The sequence below is a fragment of the Bombus huntii genome, chromosome 2 (assembly GCF_024542735.1).
Source record: "Bombus huntii isolate Logan2020A chromosome 2, iyBomHunt1.1, whole genome shotgun sequence".
Lineage (NCBI taxonomy): Eukaryota > Metazoa > Arthropoda > Insecta > Hymenoptera > Apidae > Bombus > Bombus huntii.
Window position 1 is genome coordinate 937,346 of NC_066239.1, and position 22,710 is coordinate 960,055.

At 27.9% G+C, this 22,710-nt stretch overlaps 6 protein-coding genes across 14 annotated transcripts; 2 read left to right on the top strand and 4 right to left on the bottom strand.

Moving 5' to 3' along the window:
• Positions 1 to 1,405: 1,405 nt before the first annotated feature.
• On the bottom strand, positions 1,406 to 4,237 carry LOC126873790 (bursicon). Its single transcript, XM_050635028.1, has 4 exons — positions 3,770 to 4,237; positions 3,438 to 3,604; positions 2,680 to 2,805; positions 1,406 to 2,307 (listed from the first exon to the last, which is right to left on the bottom strand). The coding sequence occupies exons 1-4, from the start codon at positions 3,786 to 3,788 to the stop codon at positions 2,158 to 2,160; spliced, it is 462 nt and encodes a 153-aa protein (XP_050490985.1). The 5' UTR covers positions 3,789 to 4,237; the 3' UTR covers positions 1,406 to 2,157.
• Positions 3,463 to 17,813, top strand: LOC126873693 (zinc finger CCCH domain-containing protein 10-like). Of its 3 annotated transcripts, XM_050634830.1 has the most exons (5): positions 3,476 to 3,611; positions 14,144 to 14,231; positions 14,637 to 15,240; positions 15,405 to 15,690; positions 15,812 to 17,813. In XM_050634830.1, exons 3-5 carry the CDS (start codon positions 14,711 to 14,713, stop codon positions 16,280 to 16,282), a joined length of 1,287 nt encoding a protein of 428 aa, XP_050490787.1. In that variant the 5' UTR covers positions 3,476 to 3,611; positions 14,144 to 14,231; positions 14,637 to 14,710; the 3' UTR covers positions 16,283 to 17,813. The 3 variants fall into 3 exon arrangements, with proteins under 3 accessions (XP_050490778.1, XP_050490787.1, XP_050490797.1); XM_050634821.1 differs by lacking the exon at positions 14,144 to 14,231 and having other exon boundaries at positions 3,463 to 3,611; XM_050634840.1 differs by lacking the exons at positions 3,476 to 3,611; positions 14,144 to 14,231 and adding an exon at positions 7,528 to 7,667.
• LOC126873778 (partner of bursicon) lies at positions 5,185 to 6,140 on the bottom strand. The gene is made up of 3 exons (XM_050635002.1): positions 5,742 to 6,140; positions 5,537 to 5,661; positions 5,185 to 5,449 (listed from the first exon to the last, which is right to left on the bottom strand). Exons 1-3 carry the CDS (start codon positions 5,860 to 5,862, stop codon positions 5,279 to 5,281), a joined length of 417 nt encoding a protein of 138 aa, XP_050490959.1. The 5' UTR covers positions 5,863 to 6,140; the 3' UTR covers positions 5,185 to 5,278.
• On the bottom strand, positions 6,286 to 7,521 carry LOC126873732 (G patch domain-containing protein 11). Of its 2 annotated transcripts, none has more exons than XM_050634922.1 (3): positions 7,373 to 7,521; positions 6,970 to 7,261; positions 6,286 to 6,870 (listed from the first exon to the last, which is right to left on the bottom strand). In XM_050634922.1, the coding sequence occupies exons 2-3, from the start codon at positions 7,190 to 7,192 to the stop codon at positions 6,350 to 6,352; spliced, it is 744 nt and encodes a 247-aa protein (XP_050490879.1). In that variant the 5' UTR covers positions 7,193 to 7,261; positions 7,373 to 7,521; the 3' UTR covers positions 6,286 to 6,349. The 2 variants fall into 2 exon arrangements, with proteins under 2 accessions (XP_050490879.1, XP_050490889.1); XM_050634932.1 differs by having other exon boundaries at positions 6,970 to 7,285.
• Positions 7,676 to 13,548, top strand: LOC126873657 (sarcolemmal membrane-associated protein-like). The gene has a single exon (XM_050634752.1). It carries the CDS (start codon positions 9,485 to 9,487, stop codon positions 11,882 to 11,884), a length of 2,400 nt encoding a protein of 799 aa, XP_050490709.1. The 5' UTR covers positions 7,676 to 9,484; the 3' UTR covers positions 11,885 to 13,548.
• A 413-nt stretch (positions 17,814 to 18,226) lies between the features above and the next one.
• On the bottom strand, positions 18,227 to 21,490 carry LOC126873743 (dephospho-CoA kinase domain-containing protein). Of its 6 annotated transcripts, XM_050634974.1 has the most exons (5): positions 20,903 to 21,067; positions 20,723 to 20,824; positions 20,229 to 20,520; positions 19,849 to 20,099; positions 18,227 to 18,634 (listed from the first exon to the last, which is right to left on the bottom strand). In XM_050634974.1, the coding sequence occupies exons 1-5, from the start codon at positions 20,937 to 20,939 to the stop codon at positions 18,627 to 18,629; spliced, it is 690 nt and encodes a 229-aa protein (XP_050490931.1). In that variant the 5' UTR covers positions 20,940 to 21,067; the 3' UTR covers positions 18,227 to 18,626. The 6 variants fall into 6 exon arrangements, with proteins under 6 accessions (XP_050490931.1, XP_050490922.1, XP_050490918.1 ...); XM_050634965.1 differs by lacking the exon at positions 20,903 to 21,067 and adding an exon at positions 21,460 to 21,490 and having other exon boundaries at positions 18,227 to 20,099; positions 20,723 to 20,821; XM_050634961.1 differs by lacking the exon at positions 20,903 to 21,067 and adding an exon at positions 21,460 to 21,490 and having other exon boundaries at positions 18,227 to 20,099.
• Positions 21,491 to 22,710: the final 1,220 nt, after the last annotated feature.

Consider the following 22,710-nt stretch of genomic DNA (forward strand, 5'->3'; position numbering starts at 1 on the left):
CTAATTTAAAGTACAGTGTGAAAAATACATTTTCTGAGTATATTACACACATACGTGCACGCACACGCACACAATTATATATATGACTTTATATATATAGTGTGTGCGTGTGTGTATGTTTATATATAATACACAAAATGAAATAGGAAATTTGAATGCAATCATGAAAAATTTTCATTTAATTTTAGGAAATACTATATTGTTTTTGTCTAATGTTTTTCGTATTGAATGTATTCTCCTTATTTAAGAAATTGTAATTATTAATTAATACCGAAATGTTCAAATTTGTTATTTGATTATTAGATACTAGCAGAATTTGTCATTTATCATTTTTTCAAAGTTTCTCTGCGTTGTTGAAGGGATAAAAGGTTACCACGTAGATATTTTATCCAACTTGCATTAAATACATATGTATGCGTAAACATATGTTTATACATGTACATGTGTATGTAAATATTCAATATAAGAAAATTAGTTCTTGCTTCACAGAATGTCTATAGGTGTTCTTAAATTTTCATACGATATATACCCTTCACCATCGTGAGTTCGTTATATGTTTATTTCTTTCATCGCATCTTATAATTACACTATATAATTTACTTGTATTCCAAATTCTTTATTTCTGTTTAATAATCTAAAATTAATTACAGAATGTTGAAAAACTTTTATGTTTTTTGTGAATTATATAATAGAAAATTTTTAAGTATAAAACGCAGCATTTTTTTGAACACGACAGAATCGAAGGAGATAAGGATGAGATTGTAGGGAAGGTCACATACATCACTATTACTTTTTTCACACTGTAAAAATGAGACATACATGAAATACAGAAGAATGGAAAATTTTGTGTATGAGCTAAGTATTAATGATTTATAACATTTGTCTCCTTGAAAGATTTCATTCTACTTCAGTAGTAGAATGTATCATTCGACGGGTTGAAACATCAAATAGAAGACGCAGTAAATAAATAAAATTACAATAATTTATATATTAAAAAACGTTGTTGAGGAAATGTCGATAAGTGAATTACAACAAAAAAATGATCCCTGTAAATATTTAATAAGTAAATATTGTAAGTGAAGTATGATCAGTTTGCAAAAATAATGGAAGAAGATAGCATTGTTATTATGCTGACTGAAATGTTGCACATGCATGCGACGCATTGTGCCGATGTTTCACGTATGAACACGCACGTATATCGCTATTTTACATATATTTGCGTGTGCCTACGTTTACATTAATACACACATACAAAATATAAATAAAATATCACTAAAAATTCCAAAACACAATACAAAAATACACAATACACTTCTATGATAAATCATATCTATACATAAAAGAAAAAAAAATAAAAAAGAACTCCATGTCAAACTGTTGTTGATTATTTTCTTGAATATATGCCTGTCTAGATACATCGATCACACCGCCGAAGAAACTGATTAATTAAATTAGTAACCTGTATATTTTTTTGTAACACTGTTCAAATAATATTGTTTCTATAATCCTGAACGAGATACGTGTAATACTATACGAATTATATATATGTACACGATTTCGAATAAATCTTATTAAAGTTTCAACGTTAATATCTGATGCACTTGAAATTTAAAAAATTGTAGATATTGTATACTTAACAGGATGTAATAATTTACAGTATAACATTAAGATGCAAAAATTATAATCATACTGTAATGTATCACGTAAATACGCATTTTTAGAAAAATACTAAACACGTAATATCCTATATTGTATATTTATTACAATGTAGTTATTTTATATGTATGTAATATAACTGAAATTATTTATAACAAAATAATAAGGCTTCTGATATACATCCATCAAAATATTAGTTATCTTTCACGATATTTTCTTAAAACTATCTTTCATTTCCTTTAACGTAAGAATGCTAAAATAACATATATAAATAATATATAATATCATCGAAGGTTTTCTATGTATGAAAAATATTTAGCAGAGAATAAGCATATTTTTAATATAATGCATTTATATTATATATCAATGAATTTTTTACATCAAATACTTTACATTCTCAATTTATTTACGTTTTTATAACGTTACATCCAATAAAGAGTCCTTATCTTTAATATTTTCTTTTATTTTGTTAATTTTACAACATAAAGTTTGATAAAAGAATTACTGCAAGTCGGAAGATCTTCTAAAATGCGCAGAGGTCGTAAACGGGCCTTCATCGGCAAATCCAGCGATCTCTTGTGGGATAATTGCATATTCTTCTACACTAGTGCATGGTCTACACATACATTCTAAAGGCGCCTTGGTAATTACCTATGAACGAATAATTAGGTGGTAAATTGAATTATTTATATATATACATCCTTAAATTTTATTAAATAAAAATATTTCCATTTGATTTGTTATATTGATGTTAGTTATAAATTATATAAACAAACATGATTTTGTATTTATGAATAGTTCTTATAGGATAATCCAATTCAAATGACGCGCGATATTCATTTTCAGATGCGCTTTCCACTGATCAGTTAGACAAAAACAATATGGCTGTGAGGAACTCATGGTATCAAAAGATTTGCTCCTGATTTTATAGTGCGAGTGACTAATCGGCCAACACTTCATTAATTTATTACATTTATCCAAAATATTAAAAAATCTATGATTAAGTCAAAGCATTAACCTAACCTTTCGGAATTTCTTTTCGCCTGGTTTGGCTCTCGGACAAAATAAGGATACACTGGCCTCTCGTTCACCGCTTTCTTGACAACACATGCAACTCCTCTCCATTTGCCAAATTTTTGATCCAGATACCTGTAGAAACAGGTACGAATGAATAGATGTTTATATATATTAATTTGTCAATTTTCCATGAAATAAATGGTTGAGATAACATTGTGCAGAATACTATGATATTCAGTAAATATGAATATAAAACTGATGCCTAACTGTATGTTTATAGGAATTATAAATAATATAAGTAACAGAAAATACTTACATTATAACCATGAATGAAAAACAGTGATACCTACATCTTATTATGCACGCTTATACAAATCAGAATATTATAAATGTTTAAAAGAATATTTTAAAGAATATTTTTAAGTTTAAATGTTTACATAAACTTCGATTATTTTAATGTTAATATTAATATAAAATAATATAAACTGATTATATATAATAAAATTTGAAAGATTTTTAAAACTAATTAATATAAGTAATATGTTTTTATTTATTTTTAATCAGTAATTAATGAAAAAATATAAAACTAAACAAATATTTCTTAAAGAATTGTCTATTGATTGTTTTTATTCTTAATGTAGGGAAGATTCATAAATTTATTTGTATAAAAATAAAATACAATGTATTTTTCTATATTTGAAATGTTTTTATTTGTTTATATTGATATATTTGTAAGTAAAATTACTTGTTTCTTTATATATTACCTGTAGGTAACTGCTACAACGTCCTCTACAAGCATAACTAGGAATTGGTTTTGGAACACATCCTGGATATTGCAAAAAGTGAATAACTGGAGTTGCTTGACATTCATCAACGCCTATAAGAGCTTCTGCAGTTTCGTTTAGCAGGCATATTAAAACGCTGGCACCTACTACACAGTAAGTAATAGAATAATATAAATGTTACATTGACATACATTATACTTTTATGTTTCTTATTTTGCTTATAATTTCAGTTATAAAATTTAATTTATTTTATTTGCTTATATTAATTTTAATGTCAATGTACAACACAAGTATTATAATTCTTTATTTACCAATATGATATAGTAACATAGTGTTAGCACGATATTTTTCCTCTTAGATCTACCACTTTACTGTGCTTAGAGATTGTACGTTCTATCCTTTTATACCCTGTAGGTGATCATGTTTTCTCCCTTCCCTTTTCATGCGTATGTTAATAGCACTAAGAAAGGGATTAAATATATGGTATATAGAAGTACTATTAAGAAATAAAAATGTTTTTGAAAATATTGTTTCATACATATAGCAAATACTTTCATACTTTAGATTTATAAATAATATTTTTTATAATCTTCAATAATAATATTCTATGAAAGCAATTTGTTATAAGTAAAGTCAAAGTTTAATTTCCTATAATTTTTTTATACATTACAACTTTTTTTATATTGTTATACTTTTATTATAAGTTATCACTATATATTTACAAATATAATGACATTTGTAATGGTAATAATTATATGCATGATATATCAACTACACATATATGTATATAAAAATTATATTCTATAATACTATAATCTTGATAGCAATTAAAACCTCTAAATCATGAATAATTTTTAAAATATTATAATCAATACAAGTTCTAGTTACATGTTAAATTTTATTTATATTTATATATTTATAATTTTATCTACATACAAAATTTCTTTTAATTTTAAACAATTCCTTTTTAAATCAATTGTTTATACAATTAATATTACATAATATTATTTTCCATTGCAGTATAATAGACTTTGACAATAATTTGTTGTACATTACCATAGTGAAAATTATAATATTCAAACAATAAACTGTATATAAACTATGGTGCTTCATTGATTAAATGGCAAAGAATTATTTTGTATATTTTACAGCATATATACATATTTCTAGCTGTTAAAAATTCTAAAATATAGTATTATTAGTATTTTTTATAATGTTATTATTTATAATGTTATTATTTAGCTTAGCTTTTAACTATTTTATTCATGATAAAATTGGAAAATTAATTATTTGTTATATGTTAGTTATACTAATAACCAGTTCATTTTATCTATTATTTTAATAATGTTTTAATCTATTTGTTGTAATAATATGCATTAATATAATCTATGTGAAATTTAATTGATAATTATCTGGAATTCCATTCATGATTATATTAAATATTTTATATAATTTTTTTTTATAAATAAAATTCTATTTTTGTTAAAATTTCTAGTCATAAATAAATTAAATTTTATTACTCATTAGTTATGGAAACAAAATTATATATAATATAAAAACCAACAATCTTATATTGAGCATCCTAATATCTATCATTGTTTTTTAGTATTTAATTTATAACATTTCAAAATACACATTTAGTTAATCTGGCATTGTAGTTTTTAATTGTATATTTTTTAATACAGTTTACAAATATAAGAGGAAAGGGAAAGTAAATTGTCTTAAATATGTTCTATGTTTTTATTTTAAATCACATTATTTGTATTACATATAATTTCTATTTTATATTTTATTAATGCTTTTATAAAATATTTTCATATTTATCGGGATATATCACCGCATTTAATACATTTACATTCTGCTGGTTCTCTTATCTTGATTTCCATTACTCCATCTTCTTCATTCATTAATTTTATTCCATCTGCATCATAACAATGGTGTAGTGTGATGTGCCTTTCTTTTAAATAACTCTCACGACAGCAATAACATTCCTATTGGGGAAATGAAAATAAATTTCAAAAATGTGTATTTCATTACTTTTATACGAATTTTGTTCTTCTTTTAAACAGTATCCTCACCTTTGAGAATCCTGTTGTACTTGCAACACTTGGTTGTACCTGTGAACTGCAAAACCCTTCACATTTTGTAACAGTTATATCTCCACTACATGTTCGTTTTAATCGACCTATTTCATCATATTGATCTAAAATAATCAAAAAATATCTTCGTTTTACATATACTTGCTTGTATATGAAGCTAATTAATTCAAAATAAAAATAGTACCTTTTGTAATATGTACTTCTGACTGTAGTGTTTCACAATTTTCATCATCTGTTACTTGAGCAACTGTGTCATTCATATATATAAACGCTGTTAATACAAAGAAAAGTGCAAATATAAACATTGTGATAGAAATTCCTTTAAGTGATATTTGTTTTACTTAATCTGTTTTGAATATAGTAAAGGTATGGTCAAAGATTCTGACTGAAATGAAAGAACAGAAAATAAAACAGATGCTTTTATAGGTAACTTTCCCTCCAACATGTTGTTACTTAGGGGTGCTGAACTCCTGCTAGGAAATAATAGCATAGCTGAATCAGGATAAGTTTCCCTTGCTTTTACATTGTACACTGCTAGATTTTTTTCTACTGTACTTTTTCAGTATTTTGCATTATGACTCTAATGGATCTTTTATGTCTTCATACACTGTGGGTGACCACACTAAAGAAGCATTACTGATGTTATTTAGATGCTGAATCTTGTATGCTTTTTATAAGATTTCTTTACTGTATGATTAAAACATAGGTATAAGTAAAAACATGGTAAATTTTGATTTTACCTTTTTTTATTTATATGCACTTTTAATTGAAGTAATACAAATTAAAATAGCATTAGTGATCGTTTCTTGTATCTCCTGGACAATTATCTCTTAAATCATCTTCATCTAGATGTGCTACTCCACACCAAATACAATAAAAATATTTTTCTCTTAAATATTTAGTTAAAATTTCAAGTTTTCCACTAACAGGCAAAACATCATCATCTTCCTCTGTATCACTATTATCATCATCTTCATTATCTTGAGGTAACCAAAACCACATTTCTCGAGGCTTTTTTATCTCTTGTTGCATATCTAATTTCTGACAAACTTTTTGGCTTTTATACAAGTCTGTCTTTAATAATTGTTCTGTTCTTTTTTGTGCGATTCTATCTCGAAAATCCTTCATACACTTATTATCTAATTTATCGTGATACGAATTATCTTTCTTTTTCCTTTCTTTTTTTGCAATTCCTTCCCCTAAACCTTGCCTGTCTAATTTTACTTTAAGGCTAATTGGCTCAATCCTTCCTGATCCTGTTTTACCTATGCCTTGACCAGGTTTATATCCCATTTTCATAATCATTTCATAACCTAAGAATAAATTCATAAATTTGTATAATCAAGCATTACAATAATATAATATGCCATTAAACCACAAATGTTAGTAGAAACAAAAAAAAAAAAACAAACCTTTATTAGAACTTGTAATTGCAGAGGATAAGCCTGCTTCTCTTTTTTCTTCCTCAATATGTTTTATGCTATTTTTTTCATCCAATTTTGTTTCAATCTGAGTTTTCTTCTTCATAAGTTCAAATTTTCTTTTATCTGCATGTCGATATATGAGACTCGATGAAGTAGATTTTTCAATTCCATGTAAAAATTTATCTGACATATAATCTTCTGTATCTGACATGTTTATTTATTCGTTTATTTTTTGTGACGTTTTATTGTTATAAATATAAATTATGTTATTGTTTCTTGGCTATTTATACATGAAACACAAAGTCTTATAAAATTACAAAATACTTATTAATCACTGAAAAAAAAGATATACATAGCTACTTGAACATATATGTGTATAGTATGTACATACATGTAAAATATTTATATGTCATTAAGTTACTTATATTCTTTTATTTCACATCTCAGTTATAAGAAGTAAATATAAAATTATATATAATCAAAAAATGAATTGATATTGAATATTAGAATATTTATACATGATTTGTACGTTAAAAATTCCATGAACTTTGTTTAAAACCGTGAAATTTACTACGTAACCTTATTTAGGTTATATTCACAGTGTATCCGGATACAATAAGCTATTCTACAAACATCGATCTTCATATGTTTTCATATAAGAATATTCAAATCGAATATTTTTAAAGGTATTCATTAACTCTATAATAGTTTTATTTATCTTGTTCAGTTATTTACAATGTTTTATGAACAACAATTTTATATTTGCATGATTTTTGTGAATCGTACGTAAATTAATATCTGGTATTCAATCATAAAAATTTGTACTAATTAGAATTTCATAAACAGAAATAAATTTTTTATACATAAAAAGGAATTCCAATAACTCATTGTGAATTAATTATTCCAGTTTTGAAAGTACAACATTTAATAAGCTATTACTCTGAAATTATAAAACTTTAGATATGTACATTATAAAATTTGCGTTATAAAAATAAGCTACCAATACTTCTAAATATAAATTATCCTTTTTATTGATCATATTAGTATTTTATCAAGTACTAGCATTATTAGAAACGCCGTGAATACGTATATTCATTTTGTATTTTTAATTAATTTTTAAAAGATTTTTTTATAACGATATTATTATCCTATTCTCTTGTGCAAGTCTATCTGAGTTCACTGATGCATGCGATGTCCATCGATATTTATATGGAAATATTTCCTTTATACTACACATTTTGTATTTTGCAAACAAAAATATAAATATATTCTTTAATACGATAAACAAAAATACAAGACCAGAATATTATATATTGTATTCTTCTATTTTATGTTGTGACAGTAATTAATACTTCTATATTATAGAGTATTAACCTTTTACGATAGACTTAATAAATTTGTTTTGCTAAATATAAATAACATAGAATAAATAGCATAAAATAGACATTTTTTAAAAATTAGCATAATTATTTGAAAGAAGATTTAATGATTTTAGTTATTTATGAATAGTGCTTTATATCACTGATTCGAAATATATACACCAATTTTATAGTTTTTAATTCTGCCATTGGTTCTTTGGTTATAAATGCCTTTTTAAATGTCTCTCTTTAAATACGTTTCTTTCTCTTGTGAATGACTGTCGCGATGTAGCACGCCCAAGTGTCTACTTTGAATTTGCTACACCGTTGTAGTCGTATAGATGACTATACTGCCGTCGGTCGATAAACAGCGAAACGCGGAACTGAAAAGTACTGAGTTAAAGGAATGTGGACCGCTTGTATCTTAATACAGTAATGCAGTAGTTCGAGAATAATATATTTGATCTTAATCTAGTTGATCACAACATCACTCGGTTTATCATGTTCGAGTATTGTTGAATACGCATTGTGTATTTCACACTTTTCTAATGAACTTCCTTGAATGTATCGTCGAAGACATCAAAGTGCAAGGGAACTGGTACGAAGGACGAAAGTGTGAAAGCGTACGCTCACTGCTACTTACTCGAAGAAACATATCTTTTGGCTATTCTTAATGCGTTCGAAATATTCGATTTCATTATATTGTTGATGAAACGTTCGTTTGTTTAATTAACCAACCAAGGAACATTCTGGACTCGAGTAATTGACGAATACAGTGTAACTGTAACGTTTGTACGAGGAATTTTATGATAAATAGAAAAAGAAACACCACAAGACTGTTGAGATAGTAACGGAAATTTTTTTATTGCAAAAACATGTGAATTCGTATGTCACTTATTATTATGACAAATTTTAAGTTTTGGAAAGTTGATGTATGATCCTCATGTTCAAATTATAGGATCGAGTGTGAATAGTAACTTCCGTGACAAACCAACACGATAGTAAAAATATTCGATGATATTAAAACGCGTGACTTTGAAATTTCACAATTTCCCTCTTCTTCATTATGTATCAATAATTCCTTTTTCATACGAGTTTTAAACTTTTCTTGAAAAACTTGCCATTCTTTGGATTTTACATCGGCTATGGTTGTAGCCAGTGGTGAGTGGGTACAAAATGCCAGTTTTCCTGCCAGTCAGAATTCCAACTTGAAAATAAACTCTATGCAAAACAACAAAATGACAGCCAAAGGAATTTTAATTTGCCGTGATAATTCTCATCCTTTTGAAGAACGTACATTGACTCTGGAGCAACCTGTTAAAATTGGTCGCTCTGTGGCAAGAGCCAGAGCTACACCAAACAATGCCATTTTTGATTGTAAAGTATTATCTAGAAACCACGCACTGCTATGGTATTCAGGTGGAAAGTTTTTTTTACAAGACACACGTAGCAGTAATGGTACATTTGTTAATAATCAAAGACTCAGTGCAGCTAGTTTAGAATCAGCACCTAAAGAAGTATGTTCTGGTGACATAGTGCAATTTGGAGTAGATGTGATAGAAAGTACAAAAAAAGTTAGACATGGATGTATAGTTGCAACATTAAAATTATATTTGCCAGATGGAAAAGAAGCTAAAGCTAGTCTTAGTACATCGGTTGCATCTCCACTCAATAATGTTTCATTGGAAGATGTGCACAAGCTGAATGAAGTCATGCAAGAAGCCTCAAGACGCGAGAAAGCACTTTATTCTAAGTTAGTACATCTTCAACAACTTGTAGCAAATACTCGAAAGGCTGCTAATCAATCTTGGAAAGCATTGATAACAGAGGATCGGTTATTATCTTGGGTGGAGAGTATGGAAAATCAACTGGCTGTTTATTCTAAAAATTATACGGAAGATAAAATTAGAAACGAATTGGTATTGCTTCAGGAAGAAAAAGTACATTACCAAAATTCAGCAAAAGAGGCATTACAGAAAGTATTACAAGAAAAATTAGAGGTAACTCAGAGATTAGTCCAATTAGAAGCACGTTTAAATGAAACAGAAGAAGAATGTCAAAGCCTTCATAATGTAGCAAAATATTCTCAAACAGAGTTTCAAGAGTTATGTAGCAAATATACAGAAGCACAAAAAAAATTACAAGAAACTACAAATAAACTAAAAGAAAGTGAAGAAAAAATACAGGATATAGTACAAAGCACAGAGCAAGAAAAGCAAGAATTTTTAAAGAGACTCGAAGATCAATCTAGAATTGAGAAAAATTTGCAGGCAAGATTACGTGATTCTCGATTAGATTCTGCGAATATCTATAAGCAGATCACAGCCCTCAGAAATTACATGCAAATTTTGCAGGACATGAATTCAAAATTAATAACAACTGGCATAGTAGATGCAAAGGATGAAGAAAATCCTATAGAAGCCATCAATATTATTCTTAATAAGTTAAATTCCATTCATGTTGACAATGTAGACATTGATTTAGAGACAAAAATGGACTTTTATTCTGTGAAAGATGAACAAGATAATCAAATTAATTCACAAGATATTGATTCAAATCAGCTAAAAAATTCTGATGATTCTTTTTCAAAAGAACAATTAGATGATTCATTGGTTAATAATGATAATTCAACGGAATATATTTTACCACCGCCATCTCGAAAAACTTTAGTTAATGGAAATGTAAATATAAATAATACAGATATGAATTCAGAATCTGATGCTAATTCAGATGCAACAGATGATACGTGCAGTATTACCAGTGATGATACAAGTGAAAAATCTGTTATAGAAGTTAAAAAAGAAGAACCTGTGTATAAAGTAGCAGAAGAAATTTTTGTACCTTATAAAATGGAAGTTAGATTTATGTGCGAAGAAAATGTTAAACAGCTGGAAATTTCTCATTTACCTCAAACTGTACAGAAATTAAAGGGAAACGAAGAAACAGAAATGAATGTTGGCAGCATGAGCAATATTAACATCACTTCAAATGAGCCTGTCTCTATGGAAATTAATCAACTTGAAAAGAAAGATGAAACAGATAAAGATAGCAGTGAATTAGATGAAGAATATGAAGAACATTTAGAAGGAGATTATGTCAAAACTCTAAAACCATTATCTAAGAATGATACCATACAGCAATGTGTGCATATCAGAGAATATTTACTGCAAACTTTGATAGGATCTCTAGATTCGCTAAAAGTTGAAGACAATTTAGAATCGCAGCAAACCATCAAGAAAGAGCTAGAAAGCCTAAAGGAATGGTTAATTTGTGAATCTCACGAAGAAATTGTTGAGAAGCTAAAACAACTGTATTATCGTGCCAAGAACGAAGCTCAAAGAATTCAAGAGCTCCATGAAGAATTGGTTATTTTAAAAGAAAAGTACAATGCATTTGTTGAAGAAAAAGCAGAGCTCTTGAAAAAATATACATCTGTTAAAGCACAATGCGGTGATTTGTTAAATACAACTTACACTATACCGATACATTATGTGGCACCTATTGCAATTATATTAATATGGATGTTGCTTGAAAAAATATTTTAATGTCTTTCTTTTTGTTTTTTGTATATAACTTTAACATTGATTAATATTAAAGTTTCCTTTCTTTTCCCTTTTATTTTCGTAATTTTTTTGTATCGTTTGCTAAATACTTCGAGAATACAGAATATAACAAATTGGGTAGCGTGTAGGTTCAACAAAAAAGTCTTGAACATTTTTATACCAACAAAAATATTAAGAATTGTATATATTTTTCCGATATTATTGTTGAAGCACCAATCTCAAAAACCTGCTCTGATAAATGACAAGAATAATGCAAACGTATACCATGTTACCGTTTAAAAACAAGGAACCAAAATCAAATTAAGCAGAGAATTGTAGCAATAAATATGTACATAGAACAAAATTCTAGGCTAGGAGAAAATGTATTAGAAAAAATATAGACAATACCATGTAAAATGTTCAACATGCTGCCAATCTCGATATCATATCTTCTTGAATAAAATGGTATTAATCTCTATTTACAGATATTACACACGTTTACGTCATTATTTTTTGCGATCAATTCAAGCACTGCACCCTACGACTCAAATGTATCATTACATAAATTATAAATAACGTTTATATGCAAAGAACGATTTTTATAAATGCCTGTGTCGATATATCCTACGTCTTGATAAACTTTCCTTAATATATTTCTTGTAGAATTAGTGGTTTGAAATCCGTTCTAATTAAAAATACTCGTTATTTATTTAAACGATTTCGGAATTATTTGTGTTCAAAGTGTAAACCATTAATTAATTCGGCTCTTTTGACATTTTTTAATGTTAAGAATTTTAATGAGAAATGTAGTAATTATGATAATGATAAGCTGAAATAAGTCGAATTATCATGCTCTTTGATCAATAACTACATTATTATATAATCTTTTAATTGTAAATTAAAGAAATTATTTAATGTTAAGTCTTAGTCGATTTTAAATTGCAGCTGTTTTTTCCTTTTTCAACATGTAATTATCTTCTGTACATACATAAAAAATAATTTGTTATATGTTATATAATAGCTTGAAGAATTGATCAATAATTTTTTCATTTCCCATTTCGTTATACATATTATGTGCTTTTCTTTTTTTGTTTTCTGTTTTCCCCTTTTTTTATTTTTTACTAGTAGAATGACAATAGAAGCATATCGATTCGAACGACCTAATAAATTTTAAGACGAAAATGATTCTTCAGTGCGAAATTTTTACTGTGGTTCTTATTATTAAATCGATGTATTTAGCGGTTTTCCAAATATGATGGCCTAGATGTCTATTTCTAACAAAGAAGAACAAAAAAAAAAGACGGACAATGTTGTAGTTATACTTTTCTATTTATTCTTTTTATACGAACGCGACTAAAATTAATCGTATTTTTTTAATTCACTAATAGTTTAGTTACAGTGCCATTGCCCGATCTATTTTTGCCCTATTAAACGCTAGATACCGATCGATTGTAAAAGCGAATGATATAAAGTGTGTTCAGTTTCCCAAAAAAGAACATTGGCCTGACCACTTTATAGGGACGTTACTTTCTTGGTAGATTGAAATTATATTTACGATCGTGAAGGTTTATATAAATAATAAGGTAATATTGTATATAACATTGTTGACCTCTTACCACTCATGTAATAATCATTATATAAAAAAAATAAAAATTAATTTAACTGAAGTCTTTTACTCTTCTTCGCCAACAACCTATGTTAATCATCGATCAATTTATACAATGAATATGGAAATTTATTAAATAATATCTGCAAAAATCAGATATTGAAACATTAACAAGGAAATTTTAAACACATATTATACATGTTCTATGTTACACATATATACATGTTACACATATTCTATTCATTATACTAATACCTACTCACAGTAATTAACATTATGGCTTAATATTGTGGTGCATAATTATAACTCGTACGAGGTGTAATTATAGTTCGTATACGTGTTGGATTGTAGCGTCTTGAATTACCAAATTGTAGTAAAGTTCAGAAAATGCTTCTGTGATATAATACCGTTTTTTGGCATGACTACATATACGCGAACTAAAAATAATCTCCACCGCGAGAGAGTTGCGTAATCGTAATAAATATTTTAATCATTTAATCTTTCGGCGATATATAATTAAACAATTGGGCAAGGTAGTTCTTCTTTTTTACAACATTGTATACGTATATGCCAAATTATTTTCAAAGTATAAAAATAGCATTATTTATATGCGTGTATGTACGTAAGTTGATTAAGTTAAGCATTAAATGTTACAGGATTTTACGCAACAAGAAAAATATTATCTTCTCTATTTGTTATACCCAGAGATTTTTCTTTACGATACACCTTTGCCGACTATGTTACGTAAGTGCAGAAGGATGCAAGTCAAGCACGTTTTAAAATGAAGTAACAAATTAACGGCATCATAGAAAATATTTGAAATGACTCAAAAATATATATTTATCATATATTTATCAATTGTTAAAATAAATCTTGCGTTCCTAAATGTTTTTCTGATAAATAATTCTAAAAACAATTCGATGTTGCAAGAATCATTTTATTTTGACTGGTTTTGTCAACTTATTTTATGATTCTATACTGACATACTCGATATCGATATTGTTCTAACGTTCCAGTTTTTGACAATAGGAAAATCGATGACAATGTATTTTATTTCCTATGTTCGATTTTACAAATTCTATCTTTGTACAAAATAAATTGATTTACCTGTTACCAATTGTATTATAATAAACTGTTTTGTAATTACAGCACATACGTATAACGCGTGAGTAATAACGATTGATTAAGAATTCGTTACGAGGTATGATCGCAATGTATCATCGATGAAGAAGCTGAAAAAAAAGTCGGATAGCACGAGAGGCGGGCAAGCGAGCAAGACAGTAGGCGCGACGAATGTAAGCGGAGATGCATCACCTACCCGCGTATGCAGAGATTTTCTGCGAAACGTGTGTCATAGGGGTAAACGTTGCAAGTATTTGCACGAACGTTCCGAGGACGATCCTGTAGAAGAATACACGTTCTGTCACGACTTTCAAAATGGGATGTGCAATTGGCCTGGCTGCAAATTCCTTCACTGCACAGAAAGTGAGGAGAAGAGATTTCGAGCAACAGGAGAATTACCTGCTCATATCTTGAGTAGGCTGAAAAATAACAATGAAAAGTCCGAATATCCAATGTGTAAGGATTTTATCAAGGGTAGCTGCCAAAGGACAAATTGTAAATTTAGACATTGGAAAAATGAAGAACCACAACATAATTTGATCACAACATCCCATCATAATGTGTCCAGGCCGCAGCACAATTTCAATGGTACGAGTAATGGTGAGAATCGCAGATACGAGGAGGATAGAAAGTGAGTCTCTTAAAAATTTTACTGTTTATTTTCTTTTTATCTAAATTATTTGATGTGTATCTTAAAAAAGACAAAACTTTCGTCAAATGTTTAATATATTTTGCAATGTCTCAAAATATCTTTGAAATATATTTGTTTAATGATATATTTATATATCTTTATAGCTTTCACTGGCAAATGGAAGATCAACACAATTTAGTCACAAATAATAGTTACAGTACATCTTCACATCCACCTGATTATATAGGACCTCCTGAACCAAAGAGACGAATAGTTTCTGGTGAAACTGTTGTTCATTTTGAAACTTCACCACTCGTAGGCCAACATACCGCGCAACCGGTTACTCCAGGATATTATTATCCAGTGATACCGCGTAATGAAGCTAGAGCAATTGTTTTGGAAGATGAAAATGCGTTACTAAGAAAGAAAATAGAGGAATTAAAAAAGCAAGTCAGTTTGATTTAATTTTATTACTATAATTATTTTCAATTCGATATAATTCCATTGTTATAATTATTTTCTTTATATTGTATATGTATAATTGACGTATTTATACGTTTTATTTCTTTAGGTTAGCGATCTAACAGCAACTAATGAATTTCTTTTGGATCAAAATGCTCAGTTAAGAATGTCAGGGAAACGAACTGCAAATGTAACAGCTGTTACAGTTCCAGCAGTTACTATCACAAACACTGTTCCACCATCGCAAGCTCCAACACCTCAACAAATGGTTAACGCAGCGGTAGCTGCTGGAACTTTACGTACAGTTACTGCAAGCGTTGCGACAGTTCCTGTAAGTATAGCTACAGTTGCGCCTGTTTCTATTGCAGCAGTTTCAATGGCACCAGTATCAATCCCGCCGCCTATCGTTACGATGGCTCAACAAACGATTACGATGAGCGGTTCAGGTCCTCAGGCAACTAATCAACAGCCACCTAATACACAGCAACCTGCTAGTTTACCTCTTTCGATATCCGGTGCTACTGCACCGTTGGTTTCGTATCCCATTATGACTCAAGAACTTAGGCCTGTGTTGCAGTAAATAAATTATAAGCACGAAGGGAACGTCAAATAGTACCTCAAGCACATAGACAAGTCAAGAGTGCTGTCTCCTGCATTCAGTCTTTCAAAATAATACTGTATTTCTTCGACTACCAGTAATGAATGCGAATGAAAAGAAAAAATGGAGAAAATGTCTGCAGACTATAAAAAAAAAGATGAAAATGTCATATTAATTAAAGAATGCGACATCTTAAATATTTATATAGGAACTCATAGAAATTATCATACAGAGCAAAGATAATGATCATAATTGTTTTGTACTATTATGTCTTACAGCTGCTTAAGTTGAATATTTTCGTTCCTTTCAATAATTTATTCTGCAGAACGTGAATGCCGACTACATTAATATGTTAATATGTGCAACACAATAAATGTCCAAAGTGTGTATAGATTTAGATTAATAAGAATATTGATCTAGAACCATGTCAGATGGTCAAAAATGATATTCTCTTATTCTTTTTTTAATAATGTAATATCATGAAGATACAAATAATTTTGTAGGTAATTTTTTGTATCATTAAAAAAATAATCTCGTACAAGTAAAAAATTTGTAAATTAAAAAAGATATAGATAAGAAATGACTCGTTTAGACTAATATGTTAAGATAAGTACAAAACTAAAATGAAGCATGTAAATGAATTATATTGAAAGTTCAAAGTTAAGGTTTATCACTACGACAAAAATGGTGGTGAACCTTATGATTGTTCTCTATGCACTGCTGTAAATAGTATTCTGTTGCTTCCTCATTTTCTCAGAAAAAATTTTTATACTTCCATCTTTTTAGCAAATAAGTTAACGATTCTTATAAAATAGTGATATTTTAATTAATTAAGTACTTATTGTGAACTTTTGTGTTTTTACAATTTTACTTAAGTAAATGGCTTTGGGTTTAGGTGATGGAAAGTAAAGACTATGGATTTAAACCTGACCCATAAATGTAAGAATCAGGTATACAGATAATGTAATATGCATCCCATAAACCAAATAAATATGTGTATGTTTTCAAGTCATATTACTATTAGTCATGGGTTGATATATGTGTATATATTTTGCGTATAAGATATTGAGCAATAAGTACTCGTATATTTTATATATGCATACAAATGTATAATCTTTTATGTATAACTTTATGTTAATAAGCACTTCATTAAAAAGATAGATCTTCTTACTTTAAATTCTTCAGAAGTAGCACTCATACTACATTCTTTGTTCACATAATTGAAGTTTTTTAAAATTTTATTTTGTTACTTAATATTTTATTTTATTCTAAAAAAATTATGAAAAAATGTATTTCATATAACTTTTGTTTAGTTTAGCATTACATTCTAAACGTTATTCTTATTAATGAGAATCGAATGTTCTGACATTTACGAAATATTACGAAATATTTTTGATTTCTGAAATTGTAAATATATAAATTGTTCAAACAATTGTATTGCTTTGATGTTCAAAATGTTTATAACTGCACTGATTGATAAACTCATAAAATGAAATAAATGTGCTCACGTATAGATCTGCAAATTATTTATTCTCATATTCCACTTTTTAATCATTATTTTTTATAGAGATAAAATAATCTTGTGGAGAATAATCTTCTTAGAAATCTTGTGAATAAATAATAATGAATTATGTATCTAAGAATAAATACATCTTGTTATAAATTATGTATTTATAATGTACAAAATTTGTATTTTAATATTTTTTCAAATTTGCAAAGCTATATGTATGTAAAAAGATCTCTATTTCTTCCTATGAGTTCTAATAAATGGGATTTGCAAAGCTCTTTGTCCAGATGGATACTTTAGACTACTTTTGCAAACACAGATTGGTTAGCCAAGTCTCTACAGTAATATCCTCCTTTGTAGGTATTTTATGAATGTAAAGATCGCCATCACATAAAGGAAAAACGGTAATATAATAGGAATGTTAAAAATAAATTTTTGTATGTACATATAGAAACACATGGACAAATTTTTCTATAACAATCTTCTCTTCTGATATAATTTCAATTATGTGTCATTTGGCTGTTTATTTATACAAGATATACTAGGAGTAATAACCAGTGATACGAAAGATATTAAGAAATTCACAAGTTACAACTGAACCCACGAGTTTGTATTTCCATCACTGTTACAACTTCTTATTCTATCTTAATAATTATCAATGTTACTTATGTACTAAAAACAACTTATGTAGACCAGTTAAATTTGCTTTTAAGATCTCAAAACATTTTCTCACGTAATATGTCTTGACTCATGCTATTTTTTAAAGTACATTATTTATATATAAAATTACATATCATCATTTTATGGATACATTTCGTGTTAATTATCTAAAAAGTGAATATAATTATATATATCAGATATAAATTTATCATAATTACTGATATTATATGAATCACTAATAGTAACTAATAATTCATTCACCAATTCAAATATATGTATAAAGCAAATAGTAATTGTAATCTTGTACCTTATACTAACATATATGTATATCTCAATTTCTACAACTGGAAGAACTGTAAAGCATGATGTACGAGGATCATGCAGAAAGTACTATCCGTTTATTATATATAGCAACTATATAAAACGATGGAATGTATTTATGGAAGGTCACCTAGCTTCATTCATGTGTTGACATAAGTCATGAAAAATTTTGTGTTTAAATATTTAATATTGTCTTTGTATCACACGTTTAAAATGACGAGGCGAATTGAAAATCTCGTCGATGACGCTTTTACGCTTTTCGAAGGCTGAAAGATTCTTCCAAAAATTATTTATTACCGAATTACAGCAGGTAACGATAATAGAGTTATGGATGAATTATTAGTAAGATCGTGGGTGCGATAATTCAATAGGGACAAAGAAACTACGTGATCATAAGCATTCAGGTCGTGCGTTTCTCATTACAGAGGAGCTCAAGATCGTGTCTGTGATTTAATTGCAAAATGATATTCATTGCAGTTTTTTTTGCAAAATTTCAAGAGTTTTTTGTTCGATGATGTTTCACAAGAAACGATGATTTAAAGGATTGCGTAAGATGATGATCATGTGAACTGGCGGCGGAAGTGTATGACGAAGATATACAAAAACTCGTATAACGTTACGATAAGTGTTAAAATGTAAAGCTGGTGGTTGTATCAAAAATAACTTAGTATACATACTAAATTTAATATATATACTGAAATTACAAATAAAGAAAACTTTTTAAGATGCATTTGTATTGTTAATTCAAAACGGGTATTACTTTCCAGACGACCCCCGTATATTTTACTTTGTTTACAAAAAAGAAATAATATAAGAAAATTTTAGTAAATAATATCATTACATCCTATATTTTCAAATGTGTGTAAAGTGTGTAATAGCTATTTATTTTCTTAAACTATCTTATTTATATATATAAACAGGTTAATTTCTAAATTTGACAAATGCAGTATTAAGATCTCACTATAATTTGGTATTTGTGTTTATAAGCATTTGTAAGTGAATGACTATTACACTATAGTTGGTAAAGACCATATTTTTCTACTTCGTAACCAATATACACCTGCTAGTAAAGCAGTACAACAAAGTCCAACCAAAAAACGTAACTTCCAATGGTATTTGGAAGCCTTTAAAACATTAATAATTCTAATAGTTTGCTCTCTGGTATCATGTACATTACCAGAATTTTCAATAACAAAATTTGCCATTTCTGCTTTCCGTTCCAATGACATTTGTGCAGCAATTCTTAGTTTTGCTTTAGCTTCTGAGAAACCTGACCTTTCCATAAGTCGTTGTAATTGCAAATCTTCTTCGCTAAGGTAAAATGTACAGTTTGTTTTATATTTAATAACTTTAAACTATTGATTAGTTTAAATATTGATTATTTATTGATTAGTTTATGTATATGTATTCTTATAATTGTTAGTAAATGAAAATCCTTACCAAGTTACAACAATTATTTTATGTAAATAATTCAACATATGTCTTGTTTCAAAAAGTAATGGCAAATCCATAACTATAAACTGATGTCCTTGTAGAAAATATTTGAATGTTTGCCAATATATTTCTCTATATATTTCTGGATGTGTTATAGCATTTAATTTTTTTCTTTTTTCTACATCATTAAATATTATATCTCCAAGCTTCGTTCTATCGAGTTCATTTGTATCTAAGAACATTTCTGAACCAAATTCTTTTCGTATTTTTTGCCAAGCTGGCTTTCCAGGTTCTACAACTACATAATATGAAACATATAAATTTTTAAACAAATGAATGAAATATATATCTTTTTTACATATACAAAGTAATAAAAATATAAACAATATATTTATATATATATATATATATCAGAAATATGAGAGCAAAAATATTAAAATCATCTTATAGCAAATTACATCGTAATTATCACGGAGAAAAAGTTTTGTTTCGTTTCTAACCTTTTCGTGCAATTTTATCAGCATCAATGACAGGTATACCGAATTCATGAAAAATAGCAGCAACACTACTTTTCCCAGTAGCTATTCCTCCTGTCAAACCTACTAAAAACATTTCTTATTAAATATATATTTATTTCTATTCCCTGATCCCTTTCTTATCAGCTAAACGAATATTATTACTGTTATTAGCATTGCAAAATTTGATCTTATTTGACATTAGTCATGTTACGACGGTTTTCACTGAAGTCAAACCCTTTTCTTTTGTATAATTTCGACATACAGTATTATTGAAATTAGATACATCATCTAATCAACGATGTATGAAATGAATCAAACATAATGAATAATAACCTAATTTGCTATAGATTAATGATTTAATAGGACTGATAAAAATGTCCAATTTGAATTTGAATTTTGATAAATTCAAGAAAATAATTTTTTGAATATTTCAGTAATTTCTTATTTTATATATTCCGCATTTACGTAAAATGTTTTACGATCTTTTAAGATAAATAATGATTTATTTAATAATAATCATCAAATTCATGAAACATGGACTAATATTGATATCAGTTTAATTCCACAATTTCATTAATTTCTATTTTATTAATTATTATATTAGATTATATAAATGTAATTTTTATATTTAAAATTAATACATATTTTATTCACTAATATTGTAAAATATATTAGTCACAATTACATATAATTTATTTAAAATTGTATATTTTTCTTACTGAAATCCTTCGACATTTTTTTATTATTTCAAATTATAACTACAAATGTGTGTATATTATGACTTACTATAATATGATATTTTTTAAATAAGAAACACAGTTGTGGTGATAATCATAGTATAATCGGGCAAAAGGTAATTCTATGTGAAAAAATAAATCGAAAATATAGAATAAAATTTTTTCATATGATGCTTTGTTTCTGAGAAAATTGACTTTGAATATTTGTGAGATATAGTTTAACTTGGTTAAGTACCGATCACGATCATATAAATAGATCTCGACATTCATATACCGTAACTAGAGAGGAAATTTCCCTCTATCGTTAGCTACCGTAGTCTAGGGAAAACCGTTCGAAAATTGAGTCGTGACTAGTGAAAAATCTATATGGTAGACATGAAGTTCTCGTTCTGTGCGTGTGTGACATACTATAAATGTTTCAAACAGAGGCAGAAACACTCTATTCATCTCTGTTTGTCTCGCAAGAACACGAACTTTGTTAATCTTCCACGTTGATTTTTCATGACTAAGAACGACTCAATTTTCGGACGGTTTCCCCTAGCAAGTGTCGAGATCTATAACATCATGGTACCAATTAGATATGAACGAAAAGGAAATGACAGTGCTCACGCCCATTGCTTTAGTTGTTCCACAGCGCAGATGCTGCACCATGCGGCCAAGTGCTGAAGGTGTTCCATATTCAAGAATATATAAAGTTAAGAATCTGCCCAGTTTGATTCCACGCTAGCAGATACAAGAATTTATTTAATTCCATCAGAAAAGGAGTTATACTCGCTATGGTTCCACGGTACAAGAATCGTTTCATTGTTCTATGGAAATGTTCATAGTTTTCTATACGATATAGACAAATATAAGAATAACACAATCGCACAATAATTAAGCTAAGTTACCTCAGTAAGGGAAATTAATTGTTTACCTTTTTTTCTGGTGAAGATAAGAAAAGCTTTCTTTTCAAACGATAATAGATCAATGAAATGATGTAATAATTTTAACATGTTTTCTATAGACATTAAACTTACTTTCCTCGCGATTTGTTATAATAAAATCTAAATTTCATTTTAATAGTAATTTTAGTAATTGATCGGCTACAAATAATATTTCTGGCGTGATGTACCTGTTTTGCATTTGTTTATTCGTTTACGAAAACGATAAAAATAGAAGAATTAATTGCAAATAGGGCTTGACGTCATGACAGAATTTGCTGTAGTTGCACCGTAGTTTTTTGCAAAGGAA

Coding starts and splice junctions, on each gene's coding strand:
- LOC126873778 (XM_050635002.1), bottom strand. CDS start 5,862: ATGTTTATATTTGCACTTTTCTTTGTATTAACAGCGTTTATATATATG. Junction 5,662..5,741: donor AGAAGTACATATTACAAAAG/GTACTATTTTTA, acceptor TGATTATTTTAG/ATCAATATGATGAAATAGGT. Junction 5,450..5,536: donor GTACAACAGGATTCTCAAAG/GTGAGGATACTG, acceptor TTTCCCCAATAG/GAATGTTATTGCTGTCGTGA.
- LOC126873693 (XM_050634821.1), top strand. CDS start 14,711: ATGAAGAAGCTGAAAAAAAAGTCGGATAGCACGAGAGGCGGGCAAGCG. Junction 15,241..15,404: donor AGATACGAGGAGGATAGAAA/GTGAGTCTCTTA, acceptor ATATCTTTATAG/CTTTCACTGGCAAATGGAAG. Junction 15,691..15,811: donor TAGAGGAATTAAAAAAGCAA/GTCAGTTTGATT, acceptor TTATTTCTTTAG/GTTAGCGATCTAACAGCAAC.
- LOC126873732 (XM_050634922.1), bottom strand. CDS start 7,192: ATGTCAGATACAGAAGATTATATGTCAGATAAATTTTTACATGGAATT. Junction 6,871..6,969: donor AATTACAAGTTCTAATAAAG/GTTTGTTTTTTT, acceptor ATTTATTCTTAG/GTTATGAAATGATTATGAAA.
- LOC126873743 (XM_050634944.1), bottom strand. CDS start 20,939: ATGTCAAATAAGATCAAATTTTGCAATGCTAATAACA. Junction 20,825..20,902: donor ATTTTGCAATGCTAATAACA/GTAATAATATTC, acceptor AAATGTTTTTAG/TAGGTTTGACAGGAGGAATA. Junction 20,521..20,722: donor TGATAAAATTGCACGAAAAG/GTTAGAAACGAA, acceptor CATATTATGTAG/TTGTAGAACCTGGAAAGCCA.
- LOC126873657 (XM_050634752.1), top strand. CDS start 9,485: ATGGTTGTAGCCAGTGGTGAGTGGGTACAAAATGCCAGTTTTCCTGCC.
- LOC126873790 (XM_050635028.1), bottom strand. Junction 2,806..3,437: donor GTTGTAGCAGTTACCTACAG/GTAATATATAAA, acceptor CTGTTTCTACAG/GTATCTGGATCAAAAATTTG. Junction 2,308..2,679: donor GCGAAAAGAAATTCCGAAAG/GTTAGGTTAATG, acceptor ATTCGTTCATAG/GTAATTACCAAGGCGCCTTT.